The 17392-nt window shown below is 66.5% G+C and overlaps 1 protein-coding gene across 11 annotated transcripts in view; it reads left to right on the top strand.

Annotated features, from left to right (window-relative positions):
• Window positions 1–16798, top strand: part of CFAP46 (cilia and flagella associated protein 46) — a 76718-nt gene extending 59920 nt beyond the window's left edge. For 2 of the 11 annotated variants that reach the window (XM_070058262.1, XM_070058263.1), the window contains exons 40-59: window positions 4371–4559; window positions 5077–5265; window positions 5852–5986; window positions 6058–6237; window positions 6447–6617; window positions 7132–7229; window positions 7564–7640; window positions 7754–7878; window positions 8208–8329; window positions 8567–8646; window positions 9381–9542; window positions 10414–10487; window positions 10761–10821; window positions 10891–10926; window positions 11050–11152; window positions 11537–11649; window positions 12472–12553; window positions 12721–12966; window positions 13044–13124; window positions 15313–16794. In XM_070058262.1, coding sequence (XP_069914363.1) covers window positions 4371–4559; window positions 5077–5265; window positions 5852–5986; window positions 6058–6237; window positions 6447–6617; window positions 7132–7229; window positions 7564–7640; window positions 7754–7878; window positions 8208–8329; window positions 8567–8646; window positions 9381–9542; window positions 10414–10487; window positions 10761–10821; window positions 10891–10926; window positions 11050–11152; window positions 11537–11649; window positions 12472–12553; window positions 12721–12966; window positions 13044–13124; window positions 15313–15985 — 2997 coding nt within the window. In that variant the 3' untranslated portion in view covers window positions 15986–16794. The other 9 variants (XM_070058267.1, XM_070058270.1, XM_070058264.1 and 6 more) reach the window with 8 other exon arrangements.
• Window positions 16799–17392: the final 594 nt, after the last annotated feature.

Below are 17392 nucleotides of genomic sequence, written 5' to 3' on the forward strand. Positions count from 1 at the left end.
TGTTTAAAAAATGCGGGTGAAATGATGTTTTCGCAAACACTGAGGAGCTGCCTTCAGTGGGCAGAGCAAACGCGAGCCACCGTCATGGCCCCATGCACGTGGGCCGGGGGCCAGAACACCCAGCCCCCGGGGCAGCCACAGAAACCACAGCACCCGGGTGCTGGGGGCAGGAGAGGCGGTGAGAAAAGGTCAAGGACAAAGGCCACCACAGTAGACAGTGCTCTCGAGCCCCCCACAGGGTCTGCACCCTCAGTCAGAAGGCAGAGCTTGTCAGCTGTGCGCATGGACGCAGGCGGGCTCGGGGAACAGAGGGCACCGAGCAGAAGGGCTGCCTGTGGGACAGCTGGTGACAGCGCAGTGGAGCCTCGGCACCCCGCCGGTCGTGGGTGGAGCGCGCAGACACCAGGCCAGCCGCAGGCTCGGTTCACACCAGGGTCCTGTGTGAAAGCGGCCTAACAGGGACCCAGGACCCCAGGGCTCCGCGATGCTATAGTGGGGCGGATGGGAAAATGTTTGCTCTCAGCCTGAGCAACAGAAGCGCCACACACGGATGAGAGCTGAGAACCTGGGCTTCTGCCAGAGTAAGGGAGGGACGGCCACGCCAGCGTCAGACGAAGGCGTCATGGCCAGAAACTTGGAGAGCTCCCAAGGAAAACAGGCACACCCACTTCCTGGAAGTGGTTAGGGTTAGGGATAGGGTTAGGGTTAGGGTTGGGTTAGGGTCAGGGTTAGGGGTTAGGGTTAGGGTTAGGGTTAGGGTTGGGTTAGGGTCAGGGTTAGGGGTTAGGGTTAGGGTTAGGGTTAAGGTTGGGTTAGGGTCAGGGTTAGGGGTTAGGGTTAGGGTTAGGGGTTAGGGTCAGGGTTAGAGTTAGGGTTAGGGGGTTAGGGTCAAGGGTCAGGGTCGGGGTCAGGGTCAGGGTTAGGGTTAGTGTTGGGTTAGGGTTAGAGTCAGGATTAGGGGTTAGGGTTAGGGGGTTAGGGTTAGGGGTTAGGGTCAGGGGTTAGGGTCAGGGTCGGGGTCAGGGTTAGGGTTAGTGTTGGGTTAGGGTTAGGGTTAGAGTCCGGGTTAGGGGTTAGGCTTGGGGGTTAGTGTCAGGGTCTGGGTCAGGGTTAGGGTTAGTGTTTGGTTAGGGTTAGGGTTAGAGTCAGGGTTAGGGGTTAGGGTCAGGGTCAGGGTTAGGTTCAGGGTTAGGGTTAGTGTTGGGTTAGGGTTAGGGTTAGAGTCAGGGTTAGGGGGTAAGGTTAGGGGGTTAGGGTTAGGGTCAGGGTTAGGGTCAGGGTTAGGGTTAGGGGTTTGGGGTTAGAGTCAGGTTCAGGGTTAGGTGGTTAGGGTTGGGTTAGTGTCAGGGTTAGGGTCAGGGTTAGGGGTTATGGTTAGGGTCAGGGTCAGGGTTAGGGTTAAGGTTAGTGGTTTGGGTTTAGGGTCAGGGTCAGGGTTAGGGTTAGGGTTCTTGTTAGGGGTTAGAGGGTTAGGGTTTCGGTTAGGGTTAGAGTCAGGGTCAGGGTTAGGGTCAGGGTCAGGATCAGGGTTAGCGTTGGGTTAGGGTCAGGGTTAGGAGTTAGGGTTAGGGTTAGGGTTAGAGTCAGGGTTAGGGGTTAGGGTTAAGGGGTTAGGGTTAGGGTCAGGGTTAAGGTTAGGGGATTAGGGTTAGGGGTTAGGGCTTGGGGTTTGGGGTTAGGGTCAGGTCAGGGTCACGGTTAGGGTCAGGGTCAGGGTTAGAGTTAGGGTTAGGGGTTTAGGGTTAGGGTCAGGGTCAGTGTCAGGGTTAGGGTTATGGTTGGGTTAGTTTTAGGGTTAGGGTTAGGGGGTTAGGGTTGGGTTAGGGTCAGGGTTAAGGTTAGGGTTAGGGGTTAGGGTTGGGTTAGGGTCAGGTTTTAGGGGTTAGGGTCAGGGTCATGGACAGGGTTAGGGGTTAGGGTTAGGGTCAGTGTTAGGGGTTAGGGTCAGGGTCATGGTCAGGGTTAGGGGTTAAGGCTAGAGTCAGGGTTAGGGTTAGTGTTGGGTTATGGTTAGGGTTAGAGTCATGGTTAGGTTTTAGGTTTAGGGGGTTAGGGTTAGGGTTAGGGGTTTGGGGTTAGGGTCGGGGTCAGGGTTAGGGGTTAGCGTTGGGTTAGTGTCAGGGTTAGGGTCAGGGTTAGGGGTTAGGGTTAGAGTCAGGGTTAGGGTTAAGGTCAGGGTTAGGATTAAGGTTAGGGGTTTGGGGTTAGAGTTTGGGTCAGGGTTAGGGTTACGGTTAGGGGTTAGGGGTTAGGGGGTTTGGGTTAGGGTCAGGGTCAGGGTTAGTGTTGGGTTAGGGTTAGAGTCAGGGTTAGGGGTTAGGGTTAAGGGGTTAGGGTTAGGGTCAGGGTTCGGGTTAGGGTTAGGGGTTTAGGGTTAGGGGTTAGGGTTTGGGGTTAGGGTTTGGGGTTTGGTGTTAGGGTCAGGTCAGGGTTAGGGTCAGGGTTAGGGATTAGGGTTAGGGGTTTGGGTTAGGGTTAGTATTAGGGTTAGGGTCAGGGTCAGGGTTAGGGTTAGGGGTTTGGGTTAGGGTTAGTATTAGGGTTAGGGCTAGGGTCAGGGTCAGGGTTAGGGTTAGGGGTTAGGGTTGGGTTAGGGTCAGGGTTAGGGGTTAGGGTTACACTTAGGGTCAGTGTTAGGGTCAGGTTTAGGGGTTAGGGTCAGGGTCATGGTCAGGGTTAGGGTTAGGGTCAGGGTTAGGGGTTAGGGTTAGTGTTGGGGTTAGGGGTTAGGGATTTGGGGTTAGGGTCAGGGTCAGGGTCAGGGTTAGGGTTATGGTTGGGTAGGGTTAGGGTTAGAGGGTTAGGGTTGGGTTAGGGTTACAGTTAGGGTCAGGGTCAGGGTCAGGGTTAGGGTTAGGGGTTAGGGTTGGGTTATGGTCAGGGTTAGGGGTTAGGGGTTAGGGTTACAGTTAGGGTCAGGGTTAGGGTTAGGGTTATGGTCAGGTTTAGGGGTTAAGGTCAGGGTCAGGGTTGGGGTTAGGGGTTAGGGTTAGAGTTAAGGGTTAGGGGTTAGGGATTTGGGGTTAGGGTCAGGGTCAGGGTCATTGTTAGGGTTAGGGTTAGTGTTGGGTTAGGGTTAGGTGGTTAGGGTTAGTGCTAGTGTTGGGTTAGGGTTAAGGTTAGTGTCAGGGTTAGGGTTAGGGTTAGTGTTAGGTTAGGGTTAGTGTTAGTGTTGGGTTAGGGTTAAGGTTAGGGTCAGGGTTAGGGTTAGTGTTAGTGTTGGGTTAGGGTTAAGGTTAGGGTCAGGGTTAGGGTTAGGGTTAGTGTTGGGTTTAGTTAAGGTTAGTGTCAGGGTTAGGGTTAGGGTTAGTGTTGGGTTAGGGTTAGGGGGTTAGGGTTAGTGTTAGTGTTGGGTTAGGGTTAAGGTTAGGGTCAGGGTTAGGGTTAGTGTTAGTGTTGGGTTAGGGTTAAGGTTAGGGTCAGGGTTAGGGTTAGTGTTGGGTTAGGGTTAGGGTTATGGGGTTAGGGTTAGGGTTAGGGGTTATGGGTTAGAGTTAGGGTCAGGGTTAGGTGTTAGGGTTAGGGGTTAGGAGTTGGGGTTAGGGTTAGGGTTAGGGGTTATGGGTTAGAGTTAGGGTCAGGGTTAGGTGTTAGGGTTAGGGGTTAGGGTTAGGGGTTAGGGTTAGGGTTAGGGTTAGGGGTTAGAGTTGGGGTTAGGGTTAGGGTCAGGGTTAGGTGTTAGGGTTAGGGTTTTAGGAGTTGGGTTAGGGTTAGGGTTAGGGTTAGGGGTTATGGGTTAGAGTTAGGGTCAGGGTTAGGTGTTAGGGTTAGGGGTTAGGGTTAGGGGTTAGGGTTAGGGTTAGGGTTAGGGTTAGGGTTAGGGGTTAGAGTTGGGGTTAGGGTTAGGGTCAGGGTTAGGTGTTAGGGTTAGGGGTTAGGAGTTGGGGTTAGGGTTAGGGTTAGGGGCTGCAGAGGCGGCATAGGAGCAGCAAGCACAGGGCTCTGGCCCCAGGGAGTGTCAATAGGGTTGGGGGACATGGGCCCCCCACTCCACCATAGCAGAGGCCGTCCTGGAGGACGGGGTGTCCGTCTCCGGGGCCCACACTGGGTGCTCGCTGCTGCCGGACCTCAGCCACCCCCAAGAGGGAGCAGTGCCTGAGTGGGGACACACGGGGCCCCCTCCAGAGGGCCTAGGCACGGGTCACAGGGTAACGAGGCTGCGTGGAGCTGGGCAGGCAGAATCCCTACGTGGGATGTGATCCCATTGAGAGAAAACTGCAGAAAGTGTGAAGTCACAGGCCAGACACTAAGTGGTTGCCCAGGAGCAGGGAGGGGTCCTGGGGGTTCGGGAGTGGAAGGGAGGGGCACGGAAGGCACCACGTGTGTGTCAACTGTGTGTGGGCTCACGTGGCCTGCCTCGGTGCGCTCAGCTGCAGAGCGTCAACACGCCCCTGATGAGGAGGCTGGCCCGCCTCAAGCTGTGCCTGGTGGACGTGTCGCTGGACTTGCTGCAGCTCACCTGGGAGAAGGCCCTGGAGCAGCGGCGGGAGCAGGGCTCCCTGCACGAGCTCCTGGCAGGCTACCTGCAGTGCGGCAGGGACTACACCGCCCTCGACCTGGTAACGCCGGGAGGGGGCAGCATGGCTGGGGGGGGGCGGGACCCTGCGGCGACCCTACCCCATCATGCTAAAGAGCCTGATAAATGTGAATTACATTTGGTTAAAAATACAATAAGGAAATACACCATTCCATTTTGCAGCTTGTTGGGTTTTCCTGAAACATGAGTTAGTTGACGTGGATGGGGTGGACAGAGGTGGACATGGGTGGACGGAGGTGACGGGTGGACAGAGGTGGAGAGGGGTGGACTGGGTGGACAGGCACACAGAGGTGGATAGAGGCGGACTGGGTGGACATTGGCGGACTGGGTGGACAGGTGTGGACAGAGACGGACAGGGGTGGACTGGGTAGACAGGGGTGGACACAGGTGGGCAGAGGTAGCCCCAGGATGACCTCCCAAGCTGGGCAGCCCCAGGGGAAGCTGGGTCAGCAAGCCTGCGACCTCTCCCACACAGGCACCTGCCCCGGGCAGTGTTGGCAGGGGGTGGGCACGGGGGCATGATGCGTGTCTCCCGGCAGCAATGGGCCCTGCTGAAGCGGACACTGGCACACACGGCGCTGGCGCACCTGGAGAGCACCCTGCCCCTGTGCGTGGGCTGCGTGGACATTCGCTCCCAGCTCTTCGGCCTGGCCGGGAGGGCCCTGCACCTGCTGGCCGTGCAGGCGGACCCTGTGCACCCCTCCTCCTACTGGGACGACAGCCTCCAGGTGGGTGCTGCTCCCATCTCCACTGTGCCGCACAACCCCCCCCCCCCGCCTCAACAGCGAAGCCGGGGAGACACAGGCGCACGAGGACCCCCCGAGGGGGTGCCCTCTGCTGGAGCAGACCCCGCGGGAGCAGGTGGGCCTCGGGTCCCCGCGCAGTGCAGAGAACCAGCCCCGTGGCCTCGTGGCCAGGCTCCCGGGCTCTGGCGTGGTCTCTCCCTGCTCCGTGGTGGCCTGGCCGCGGATGGCGATGTCCGTGTCCTTCGCCGTCTGCAGTGGGAAAGCAGAGCCCGAGCGGCCTAGGGGGTCGTGGCCCAGCTGGCTGGGGGCGGTTGAGACCGCCCAGCTCCTGGGCCTCCTTGGCCCGCTCCTCCCCTCCTCCCCTCCGCGGCCGCCCTGGGCTGCGGCCGTGTCTGCTCCATCTGTGCCGTCTGGTGGGGACCGAGGTGCTGGTGAAGCCACGAAGCCGGGAGCTCCCTCCTGAGTTCTGAGCCTGCCGAGCCCTCGGCTTCTCCTTCCCCACCAGACAGTGGCGACGGGCAGGCGGGCCTGGCCGTGCTGACCGCGGGGGAACCCGTGTGCTCCCCAGGTAGGCACGAAGCTGAGCAGCCTCAGATCTCTGGAGCCGGAAGCAGTGGGCGAGGCGGTCAGGGCGTCCAGCAAGGAGCTGCCGGCCTTCCGGGCAGGCCCCGAGGAGCCCGGCAGGAGAGGCGAGACGCTGAAGGTACGGCTGCCCCGCCCCACCCCGGGCCCCTGCCCCGGCGCCCGCCTGAGCCAGAGCCTCGCTGCCCGCAGAGGAGGATGGCCCTGGCCCAGCGGCTCCGGGCGCAGGCGTCCGAGCTGCTGCTGCAGTGCCTGCAGGCCGCCCTGGCCAGTGGCCGCCTTGACGTGGCAGCCGCGGCCAGCCTGGAGATGGTGGAGTGCCTCGGCTCCCTGGACCCCGCCGCCACCTGCCAGTTCCTGGCGCTGTCTCAGGTATGACTGACGGTTCCTTAGAGAAGACAGTCAGGGCGCGAGCCCGCCAGCCTAATGCTCCCGTGACTCAGAGCAGACGCGCGCGTCCTCGTCCCCAGGCCCCGCAGTGGGAGGTGCAGAGACCCAGCCGAGGCCAGCGTGGCCCCGAGCCAGGGCCACCAGGGTGACCAGGGCACCCGGCCACCGCCCCTGCCTGGCATCTGTTCCAGAGCTGCCGGGCCTCGGAGACCATGCGGGGCGTCCTGCTCACGGCCACGGCCAACACCGGCGGCTCCCAGCTGGCAGCCCTGCTCCGGCTGCAGCACCAGCTGAGGCAGGAGGACAGAGCCTCCACCAGCCTGTGCGCCAGCGTGGAGCAGAGGCTGGCGGCCGTCGCCAAGGTAAACGGCACTTGTGCGCCAGGCTCTGCCCGGCCTCTGCCCGGCCTCTGCCCGCGGTGTGGCTCTGAGCGTCTGTCGTGCGCCCTGGGGGGCCCTTGGCCGAGGCTGTCAGACCTAACTCTGCGGACGCCCTGGGGGACCTGCAGCTTGCAGAGAAGAGAGTTTACTGGGGTCCCACAGAGGGTGGGGCGCGACCCCCCTCCCATGGCTTCCCAGGTCCTCCCTGCGCGTGGATCTGACCTATGACCCCGACTGCAGCTTGCTGGGCTTGTCCCGTGTCCTGCGTGTGCGTGTGCATGTCTGTGAGGCGAGTGCAGTGCGTGTGCCCGGGAGCCCTGGTGTGTGGAGACCGCAGGGCCCCCCCCCCCACCCAGGGAAGGAACAGGTTGGCTTTGTTTTGTTTACGGTGCAAACTGGGTTTCCCGCTTGCCTCTGCTGCCCCCTTGTGGCGGCCACAGTCACTCCCAGCCAGACACAGCCCCTACTGAAACCCTGGCTCCCGTCCGCCCCACAGGCCTGGCAAAACCTCTGCGTCACCGAGCAGCATTTCGGCCTCCTGAGCGAGATCCCGTCCATGCTCCGCGTGCTGTTTCTGCACTACTCACGGGACAGGTAAAGCCGCAGGCTGCAGCCCCGCCCAGGGCGGCCATCGGGGAGCAGGGGCCGACGCAGGCCAGGCTGGAGTCCAGGACGCCTAGTGGAGAGGGGGCCTCCGGGGACCTGTCCCCAGCAAGGGGGCCTTTGTAGCAGGTCCAGGTCGCCTGGCCACCAGGACCGTGGGCAGAAGGCTGGACGCTGCCTCCGGCTGTGACCCCAGAGCCAGTTTCCCGCTGGGCAGCCCGCACCCTGCATGCGGCCGAGCGCCTTCCAGGTCCAAGTCTGACTCACTGTGCACGGCCCGGCCTCCAGGGGTGGGGTGGGGATCAGCCTGGCCCCCTGCCCACAGGTCCCGACTGTACGGTGCCATCTACGAGCAACCCAGGGTCCTTCCTGCCCCCAGAGGGAAAGCGGTGCCAGCGGGCGGTGAGTGTCCGTGCCCCTGCCCGAGCCCAAGGGGGAGGGGCCGCCCATCCCCACGGTGGGGGGGCGGGGCCCGCATGGAGGAGCCCCGTGCACAGCTCCGCCCGTGTCCCCAGGCCACTGCAAGGTGATGCGGGCGGCCGTGAGTCCCAGCGCCCTCTCAGACCTCCTGGCCAGCGCCCGGCACCTCCGCCAGCAGAGCCAGGTGCTCGGTGAAGACTCCGCCCTGAGAGTCCCCTTGGTGAGGGTCGGCGGGGTCCCAGGCCAGGACCACCCAAGGCTGCTGGGGGCTCACACTGGAGTGGGCAACTCTGCTGCTGCGCAGACCCAGAGCACAGGGTCTCCTCGCCAGGGCTGCTCCACGAGGAAGGAGGTGGAGCTGGGGGTCCCAGGGGTCCCAAACTCAGCCAGGTGACTCTGGCCTCAGGGACTCGCTGTTTCCTGCAGTCTCTGCTCTGAGCGGGGTGGGGTCTCACGGGCAGGGCTCCGCCCCTCTGCTCTGAGCGGGGTGGGGGTGGGGTCTCATGGGGTGGGCGCTTCCTGACTGCGCTGCTGTCCGGGCCGAGGCAGGACCAGGAGCCTGTGCAGGCGGGAGACGGCGGGCGCGGCCCGGGGCTGCTGGACGTCGTCCTGAAGCTCCTGGAAGAGCACCTGCGGCCGCTGCTGCCCCTGCTGAGCTTCCCGGAAGTCAGGTGGCCGTGCGCGGGGGCCTCTGGGGCAGCGGGAGGTGGGGGAGGGGTGGGGCTCCCCTCTGCGAGGCTGGGGAGGGCCCTGAGCCAGCTCAGATGCAGCCCCGGGGGCGGGCACAGCGGCTCAGGGCCTCCAGCAGGTGGAGTGCGCGTGCCGTGTCTCCCGGGCGCCCAGGAGCGTGGGGTCCTGAGCCAGGTCACTCGTGTCGAGCTCCCGAGCCTGACTGTGCCGCCCCGCAGGTTCCAAATGCCCACGGCTGTGCCGGAGACAGGAAGGCTCAAGGGCAAGGACAAGGACAGGAAGACGTCCAACCTGCAGAGTGAGTGGCGGGCGCGCCACTGACCGCTGGCCAGAGCTGTGGGAGCTTCGTGCAGAGCCCCCGGGGACCCCACACACCCACACCGGGAGCAGATGCTCCCTTCTGACCCTGACAGGTGGGCGTGGCTGTGGCCAGCCAGGCCCTGCGGTCACTCATCAGGAGAGGCCAGCCCCTAACTGTGGCCCAGTGTGGGGCCTCTGTGGCTCCGTGTCGCTGCTCACCTGACCTGGGGCCTGGTGCCCACCAGGGAGGTGCCCCTGCCCACGGGCTTGGCCTCTGTCCCCGGACGGCGCTGGTTTTCAGCGATCTCAGCGGCCAAGTGTCCACTTTCACTTTCCTGTCTCCCACAAACAGCCGCTGGGCAGAGAAGCGAGGGGACAGTCCCCAGAGCGGCCACTGTGAGTGGGTCAGCACAGACCCGGGCCCGGGGTCCCTGTCACGCTCTCCCTGGTGGGCCCGGCTCACAGAGCCTCCGCCCTAACACTGGCTGTGCCAGGCGAGGAGGCCGCCATGGGCGCTGTGCAGTTTTCTGAGCCATGTGAATGCGACGGCAGCGTCTCCCGCTTAAGGACCGGTCAGTGCGGCCCTCTCGTGGCCACCCACTCGACCCTCTCTCGGGCCCGGCCAGGGGGACGCAGAGCTGCGTCCACACTGTGTCCATCCCCCATCCCCGGGGCCCCACACTGCAGGCCGGGGCTCGGCGCCCACCTCCACACCCTCTCCTCGCACCGCAGTCCAGCCAGAAGCCGCGGAGCACCTGGTCCTGCTGGTGGACCGGCCGCTGCTGGAGCTGCCGCTGGAGGGCCTGGGTGTGCTCCGCGAGGCCGCGCTGGCGTCCGTGTCGCGTGATCTCTCGCTGCAGATGCTGTGCAACCGGCTGCGGAGAGACGAGGCAGGTGGGGCTGCCCTCTGCCAGGCAGGGCTCCGCGGGGGCGGGCACGAGGGGAGGGAGCGGCGGGAGGGGGTCGGGACAGGGCGGACTCAGGGTGGGGTGCAGGGTGGGGGCCCACGCTCAGCCTCAGTGGATGGTGAGCAGCCGAGCGCCACCCCCCCCCCCAAGTGCTGGGACAGGCGCCGGCTCCAAGTGAGACCCCTGGAGCCACACTCAGCACGGAGCAGGGCTCCCAGGCCTGGGGCAGGCGGGGCCGACGCTGGCCGTCCGGGGAGCCAGGGTGGGGGGCCCCTGCAGCTGGCCATGCTGCTCCCGGGGGGGTCTAAAGACCCCCACTGCCTGGCAGGTTAAAGAAGGGGGTGGGGCTCAGGCCCACAGGAGAGGAACATGGGGGAGGGGCAGCCTCCGCCGTGAGGGGACCCCTGGGAGAACTGGGGCCAGGCCTCTGCTGCACGCCCGCCGGCCCCGGCAGGCGGGGGGAGGGGGAGGGCGACCTCGGGCCCTGGCTGTCTCGCGTCTCCTGAAGAATCCAGAAGCCACCGGAAACAGCTCCGGGTGCCAGGGGGCCAGGTTGTGAAGGCTGGGACAGCGGGCGCACTGGTGAGCGCCCAGCGTGCGTGCGAGTGGCCAGTGAGGGCAGAGGGCCATTCCCCGCCCTGTGTGTTTGAGATTCTTGCCATTTCAGCCTCACAAAAACCAGAACCAATTCCGTTCTCCCTTTGATGTCTTAACTGCGCGGAGCCTCACATGAGGCGAGGTGACCCCAAGGGGCGGCCCTGTGACCCCTGCGACCCTGTGACCCCTGGGAGGTGGCCCCTGAGGTGGCCCGTGGCCCTCCGTGGGTTCACAGTGGCGTCAAACGTCGCGTCTTCCAGCTGAAGCCAACCTGAAACGCGAGGGCAAGGGCAAAGACTTGAGGAAGAAGACGCCGTCCCGCAGGGCTGCAAAGGTGGGCGTGGCGGGCTGATGGGCGTGGCAGGGCGTGATGGGCATGGCGTGGCGGGCGGGGCGGGGCAGGGCAGGGTGTGGTGGGTGGGGACAGGGCTGGGCGGGGCGTGGCGGGCGTGGCATGGCAGGGTGGGCTGTGGTGGGGTCAGGGCAGGGTGGGGTGGGGCGTGGTGGGGCGGGGGCAGGGCGTGGCATGGCATGGCAGGGTGGGGCGGGGCGGGGCGGGGCGGGGCCCAGCCGGGCACCTGACGCTCAGGGCCCTGTCCGGCTGTAGGGCAGCGCGTACCGGGTCATCCCCCCAGAATGCATTGCAGTCGACTCGGACACCTTCAAGTGTATCCTTTGAGGGGCCCTGGCTCGCGGCCCCCGGGCTGGGCGCCGGGTTTTCCTTGACCAGGTTCTAGATGTGGTGGACCCCTACGAGGAGGCGCAGGGCACAGGTGAGTGCCCACAGGCCTTAGGGCCGCTGCGGCTCATCTCCAGCGGGAGGGGAGGGGCCGACTCGGCCCCCACCCCCCAGCTGCTGACAAAGCGCCTGTGTCTGTCTCCCACAATGCCTGCAGAATCCCTGACTCCTGTCTCCGTGACCCAGGAAATTCTGGAAAGATTCCAAGACACGCTCACGTCCCGATGGGCGGGACACCTGGGGAGGAAGCAGTTCCCGAGGTTCGGTTCCGGTCCAGCAGCCTCCCCTCCCGCCCCGCCCCGCCCCTCTGCCTGCACTCCGCAGACACAGGTCCCGTCCTCACAGGGCCTGGGCGGGGGCGCCGCAGCACGGAGTCCAGCAGGTGACCCCTGAGCCCGGCCCGGGGGCAACTCTGGGGACAGACGGGCGCAAGAGGACAGGTCCGTGCAGGGGGCACGTGGGTGGCACCCCATCCGGCTCCCTCCCACGGCTGATGCTGTCTCCCGCGCGTGGGGGCCCGGTGACAGCAGTACCCGTCCGGGGTCCGAGTCTCCACGGTGTCCCCAGCCCTGTGCCCCGCCTCACACCAGCTGCCGCCCCTCCTGGGAGCGGGGCCGGGACCCCAGCGGCTGCTCTCTCTGCAGCCAGGCCGAGTGGGAGCAGGTGCTGGGCAGCTGCGGAGGCTTCTTCTTCTACGGGATGGAGCAGTTCCTGTCGCACCTGTCAGTGGAGAGGCTGGCCGCCATGAATCTGCAGGGTGAGGGCCGTCCCCGACCAGGGCAGCCCACCCGACGGCTCCCTCCCCTCACCCCGTCCTCTGTCCCTCAGAGACCCCCCCACTCAGATTCCAGAACAGGCAGGCCAGCCAGGGTCAGGTGGGCGGGGGTGGGGGCCTGTGCACCCCTCAGAGCCGCGGCACCTGCACTGGGCACGTGGGCCTTGTCTCCCCTGCCACGCACTGACCACGGGGGATGCTGCCCAGCGAGCCCCAGGACTCGGGTGCAGAATTGCCGTCGGCCAGGTGGAACCCAGACGGGTTCTGAGCAGGGCCAGGGGACGACTGCGGCTGGGCAGGGGCCTGGGCAGGGCTCAGCCGGCCACGGCCCACAGTGCCAAGTGCCACAGACGGGCCGCTAGCTCACGGCTTCCCCCACTCCCAGCACTCATGCCTGGGTGGGCAGGTGCCCCACGGGGCCGTCTGTGACCCCAGGACATCCTGGGGACCTGCTCTGCCCGGGGTGCTGGGTGTCCAGTGCTACACACTGCAGCAGGTGGGCTTGCACAGGACCCCTGATGACGTCCCTGTCCCCTGGGAGGTGCGAGGGTGAGTTCCCACATAGGTGCCCAGGGCCCCTTTCCAGCCCCGATCACTCAGGAGCCACACACGGCTCTCGGCGATCAACTCACCGGGGCCTGTAGAGGTCCAGAGAGAGGGAGGGCGTGTGCATGTGGCCCAGGCCGTGGGCCCCTGAACAGGGCCTGCTAAGCCATGCCTCAGGCTGGAAGCCGGCATTGCCATTGCCCCGGGTACGGGTGCCCAGGGTGCCTGCTGCACTGAGCCGGGCCCGTGTGCCCGCAGGCTGCCAGGTGATGGTTCTGCTGGATCTGACCCAGTCCCCAGAGAGCCTGCGGCGGCACACGGAGGCCTCGGAGAGCAAGAGGTGCCGGCAGGGTGCAGGGGCGGTGGGGGCTGGGGCCGGGAGGGGCTGTGCCTGCCAGGTGCACTCAGCCCCGGGGCCCTCCCTGGCAGGGGCCCTGCCGTGGCGCCCGGGGCGGGGGCTGTTGCCCTGGGTGTGAGTCCCCCGGCACTCACTGCGCCCCACGTCAGGGGATCTGCCGGTCCAGACGGGCCCCCAGCAGTGGGTGCCACGTGGGCTGTGGCCAGGGAGAGCTCGGGCCAGGCCCCGGCGCAGCCCACGGGAGCCGGGTCCCCGCAGTGCGGCGCAGCTGTCGCTGGAGGAGCCTGTGGAGACAGCCATCCTCCTGAGCCTGGTGGGCGTCCGGAGCATCCTGGCAAACCAGTGGCCCACGTCGCTGCAGGACAACGCCTGGCGGGCCAGCGCCCTGTGGGAAAGTGCGTGCCGCAGCCCCGCCCCCAGCCTCGGGCCCAGCCCACCGCACCGCCCGCCCTGAGGGGACCTTTCTCCCCAGGTCTGCTGTCAGGCGGCCAGCTGGTGGGCAGTGCCGTCCACCGCCTGCGGGCGCAGGCCACCAGCCCCAGGCTGAGCCCAGGTGAGCCGGAGGCCCCACCCCCAGGAGCCAGGGTCCCAGGCCTGAGAGGCCCAGTCCTGCACTGCCCCACCTCTCGCCACAGGGGGGCCCCCTTCTCCAGCTCAGGCAGAGCTCTCTGGGACCCCGGGAAACCCAGGCGACCCCTGCCCTGCGCCCCTTCCGAGGGAGGCCTTTGGGTGCATGGCCGCCAGCCAGCCCAGGTCCCAGCTGAGGGTCTCAGAGTCGGGGGCACCAGCCCGCCCGTCACCCCCTTGTCCTCCTTGGACCCTTGTCAGTCTCACGGCACGTGGGGCTCTGCTCCCAGACCCTGGGGCAGTCCCGCTGGGACCTCACCCCAGGGCGGCAGCCCAGGAGTGACAGGAGCCCCACAGTGGCCGCCAGGGATCAGAGCACCCACGGGCTCCCCCAGCGGCCAGCAGTCACAGCCGTCAGACAGACACACGGCTCCAAAAACTCTGGCCCCAGGGCCGGGCAAGTGCTCAAGCCACAGGCGCTTGGGGGCGGAGCAGGCAGGGAGGGACAGGGGCTGAGGGCGTGGCCGAGCTGCCACACTCACTCCTAGCAGAAGCAGGAAGCAGCCGTGGAGAGGGTCCCCGGCCCCCGCGTGGGAGACCCAGAGTGCGGGCTCAGCCCCGCAGTCTCGGGCATCCGGGGAGGTCTCTCTGCCTCCAATTAAAACAAGAGCCGGGCTGGTATGAGGTGTAGCTGATAGGTCCCCGTGCCGCCAACAGGAGGCTGGGGGCAGCAGGCGGCTGGGGCAGGTGGAGGCCAGGGCGGGAAGAGGCCGGGACAGGAAGCAGGGGGCAGGAGGAAGCCAGGGCAGGAGGAGACCAGGGCAGGAGGAGGAGACCGGGTGCAGAGGAGGCCGGGGCAGGAGGAGGAGGCCGGGGCAGGAGGAGGCCGGGGGCAGGAGGAGGCCAGGGGCAGAGGAGGAGGCCAGGGCAGGAGGAGGCCGGGGGCAGGAGGAGGCCGGGGGCAGGAGGAGGAGGCTGGGGGCAGAGGAGGAGGCCGGGGGCAGGAGGAGGCCGGGGGCAGGAGGAGGCCGGGACAGGAGGAGGAGGCTGGGGGCAGGAGGAGGCTGGGGGCAGGAGGAGGCCGGGGCAGGAGGAGGCAGGGGCAGGAGGAGGAGGCTGGGGGCAGAGGAGGCGGAGGGCAGGAGGAGGCCGGGGGCAGGAGGAGGCCGGGGGCAGGGGCAGGAGGAGGAGGCCGGGGGCAGAGGAGGCTGGGGCAGGAAGAGGCTGGGGGCAGGAGGAGGCCGGGGGCAGGGGCAGGAGGAGGAGGCCGGGGGCAGAGGAGGCTGGGGCAGGAGGAGGAGGCCGGGGGCAGGGGCAGGAGGAGGAGACCGGGTGCAGAGGAGGCCGGGGCAGGAGGAGGAGGCCGGGGCAGGAGGAGGCCGGGGGCAGGAGGAGGCCAGGGGCAGAGGAGGAGGCCAGGGCAGGAGGAGGCCGGGGGCAGGAGGAGGCCGGGGGCAGGAGGAGGAGGCTGGGGGCAGAGGAGGAGGCCGGGGGCAGGAGGAGGCCGGGGGCAGGAGGAGGCCGGGACAGGAGGAGGAGGCTGGGGGCAGGAGGAGGCTGGGGGCAGGAGGAGGCCGGGGCAGGAGGAGGCAGGGGCAGGAGGAGGAGGCTGGGGGCAGAGGAGGCGGAGGGCAGGAGGAGGCCGGGGGCAGGAGGAGGCCGGGGGCAGGGGCAGGAGGAGGAGGCCGGGGGCAGAGGAGGCTGGGGCAGGAAGAGGCTGGGGGCAGGAGGAGGCCGGGGGCAGGGGCAGGAGGAGGAGGCCGGGGGCAGAGGAGGCTGGGGCAGGAAGAGGCTGGGGGCAGGAGGAGGCCGGGGGCAGGAGGAGGAGGCCGGGGCAGGAGGAGGCCGGGGCAGGAGGAGGAGGCCGGGGGCAGAGGAGGCCGGGGCAGGAGGAGGCAGGGGGCAGGAGGAGGCCGGGGCAGGAGGAGGAGGCAGGGGGCAGGAGGAGGCTGGCTCTAGACATGGGGCCCATGGGGTGGCCTGGCGCTGTCACCTCTGCCGTGGGCCCGGCAGCCTCCCAGCTTCCACACCCCCACCCACACCCCCCGCCAAGAGTTCTCCGCAGCCGCACCTACACCTGGGTGTGCAGATGAGCCTGTGGCTCCGGCCCACTGGGGAGCTCGGTGGCCCTGGGTCGGAGCTGCCAGCCTCAGCCCTGTCCCCCCCCCCCACAGACGAGGCCCCGCGCACGTCCAGGGACAAGCTCATGTTCTGGCCGAAGCAGCACAGCTCCCGGCTGCTCCCCTCCACCCTCAACCTGGTCCTGTACGGGCTGCCGCACCAGGTCATCTGGTGAGCGGGCCTGGCCGCACCTCCAGCAGCCCCCTCCGGGGAGCCCCCCAGCCCTGGACACAGCCTCATCAGGACGCTCGCCCAGAGGCCTCTGTGCCTCAGCGGCCCCTCCCCTGCCTGTGTGCTCCTGGCGTCTCAGTAAACAGCACGAGCAAGCCTGTGTGTGGCTCCTGCGGCCGGCCCGGGGCACAGCCCACTGTCCAGCGCCTCAGCCCCGAGGACGGGGCCTCGAGGGGGAGACCTGCCAGCACACGCACAGGCCCCTCCGTGGAACTTTCCAGAACCAGGAAGACGGGAGACAGACCGGTGTGCGGGGCAGTCAGGGCCGAGGGCTTCTCCTTGTCAGGCTCTGAGAGGCGCTTCCCTGGGAGGAACGTGGGACTGCAGCTCCCCGGGGAGGTGCAGGGCCCTGGCGTCTGGTGGGGCTGCTCCGGCCGCAGGGCCATGTGGACGCCCCTCTGCTGCAGTGACCGCCCCTGGGTGCGGCCAGCAGACCAGGCCCCGCCCCTCACCCACCCCCACCGACATGAGACCTCAGGGTTCTACACCGCATGAGTTTCGGGGTGACAGGCCCTCCTCCCCCATCCCAGGGTGCGTCCTCCAAACGTTCTGACGGCAGAGGTGGGCGTGGTCAGCAGCGGCCTGGCCATGGACCCCACGAGCAGCCTCAGCCCCTCCGTGTGCAGCGCGACCCTGGTGTTCGCCGTCAGAAGGCGGGGGGCAGTGCTGCCTGCAGGAAGTGTCCTCGGAGCCCCTGCTGGGCCCCTGCTGGGCCCCGCCGCCAGGCACTGGTCCAGTGCAGAGTGAGGAGTGCCACGGCGCCCTGGGTCAGGACGTGAGCCAGACCCGTGTGGCTGGGGGCGGCGCAGGGGTCAAGAGAGCGGCAGTTTCTCAGGAAACCAACACGCAGCTCCTGCACAGCCCGGCCATCACACGTGAACACGAGCACACGCGTTCACGGCAAGATGCAGAGAACAGGGCGTGGCTCCGCGGGACAGCCACAGACACAAAGGATGACCGTAACTTGAGCAACAGAGGGACAGAGAGAGGGCGAAACAGAGCCACTGCTTCCCTCCCCAAATGGCCGAAAGAGGCAGGGTTGGGCCAAGCCAAAGCCAGGAGCTCCATCTGGGTCTCCCACGTGGGCCCAAGCTCTTGGCCACCCTCTGCCGCCTTGCCAGGCACACCAGCGGGGAGCTGGATAGGTAGTGGAGCAGCCGAGACCCACGGATGCCGGCACTGCCCGTGGTGGCTTTACCGGCTGCACAATGCTGGCCCCAGGTGAATTACTGCCTCCAACCAGGGTGGGCCTCAAGGGTCCTTGCTGAGCAGCAAGGCCAGCGTCCACAGGTCACAGAGCACAGTTCTGTCCCTGCGAGTTCTCAGGACGGGTGGGGGAGGGCCGGCAGGGGTGGGGCCGGGCGGGACAGCAGGGGGAGCCTCATGGTGGCTCTGTGCTGCTCCTAGCAGTGAAAGGACTGTCCGGGGGACACGCGTGTGAGGACAGCGTGACACATGGCACTGTCCCGAGTCCAGTGGGCCCTGTCGGGTCCTGGCGCCCTGCTTCCCGCAGGCCCAGAAGCCAGGGCAGGGGAAGCCGTGCTCTGGGGACCCTCGCCCCCCTTCTCTCAGCACCCCCAGAGGAGCCCCCACAGGCGACAGGTGCACCCCGGCCTCAGGCTGCACGTGCTGGGTCCTCCTCCACCCAGCCCCGGCCTGGGGGCTGTGACGAAGTCACCTGAACACCGGCACTGCCGACGCCGTGGGGGACGGCTCCCGGGACCCCAGGCCGTGGTCTTCTCTGGAATTTCCCACGTCACGCCGGTTGGTGAACGGTTGGCTGTGGTGGCTTTGTTTGACTTCCCCTTTTTCATATATACACACGCACTTGTTCCAGCTGCAAAGAAAGCTAACGACCAGGGATAAATCCCCGTCAGGGCGCTTCTTGGAGGTGCTGGCGCC

The sequence above is a fragment of the Oryctolagus cuniculus genome, chromosome 15, assembly GCF_964237555.1.
Source record: "Oryctolagus cuniculus chromosome 15, mOryCun1.1, whole genome shotgun sequence".
NCBI lineage: Eukaryota > Metazoa > Chordata > Mammalia > Lagomorpha > Leporidae > Oryctolagus > Oryctolagus cuniculus.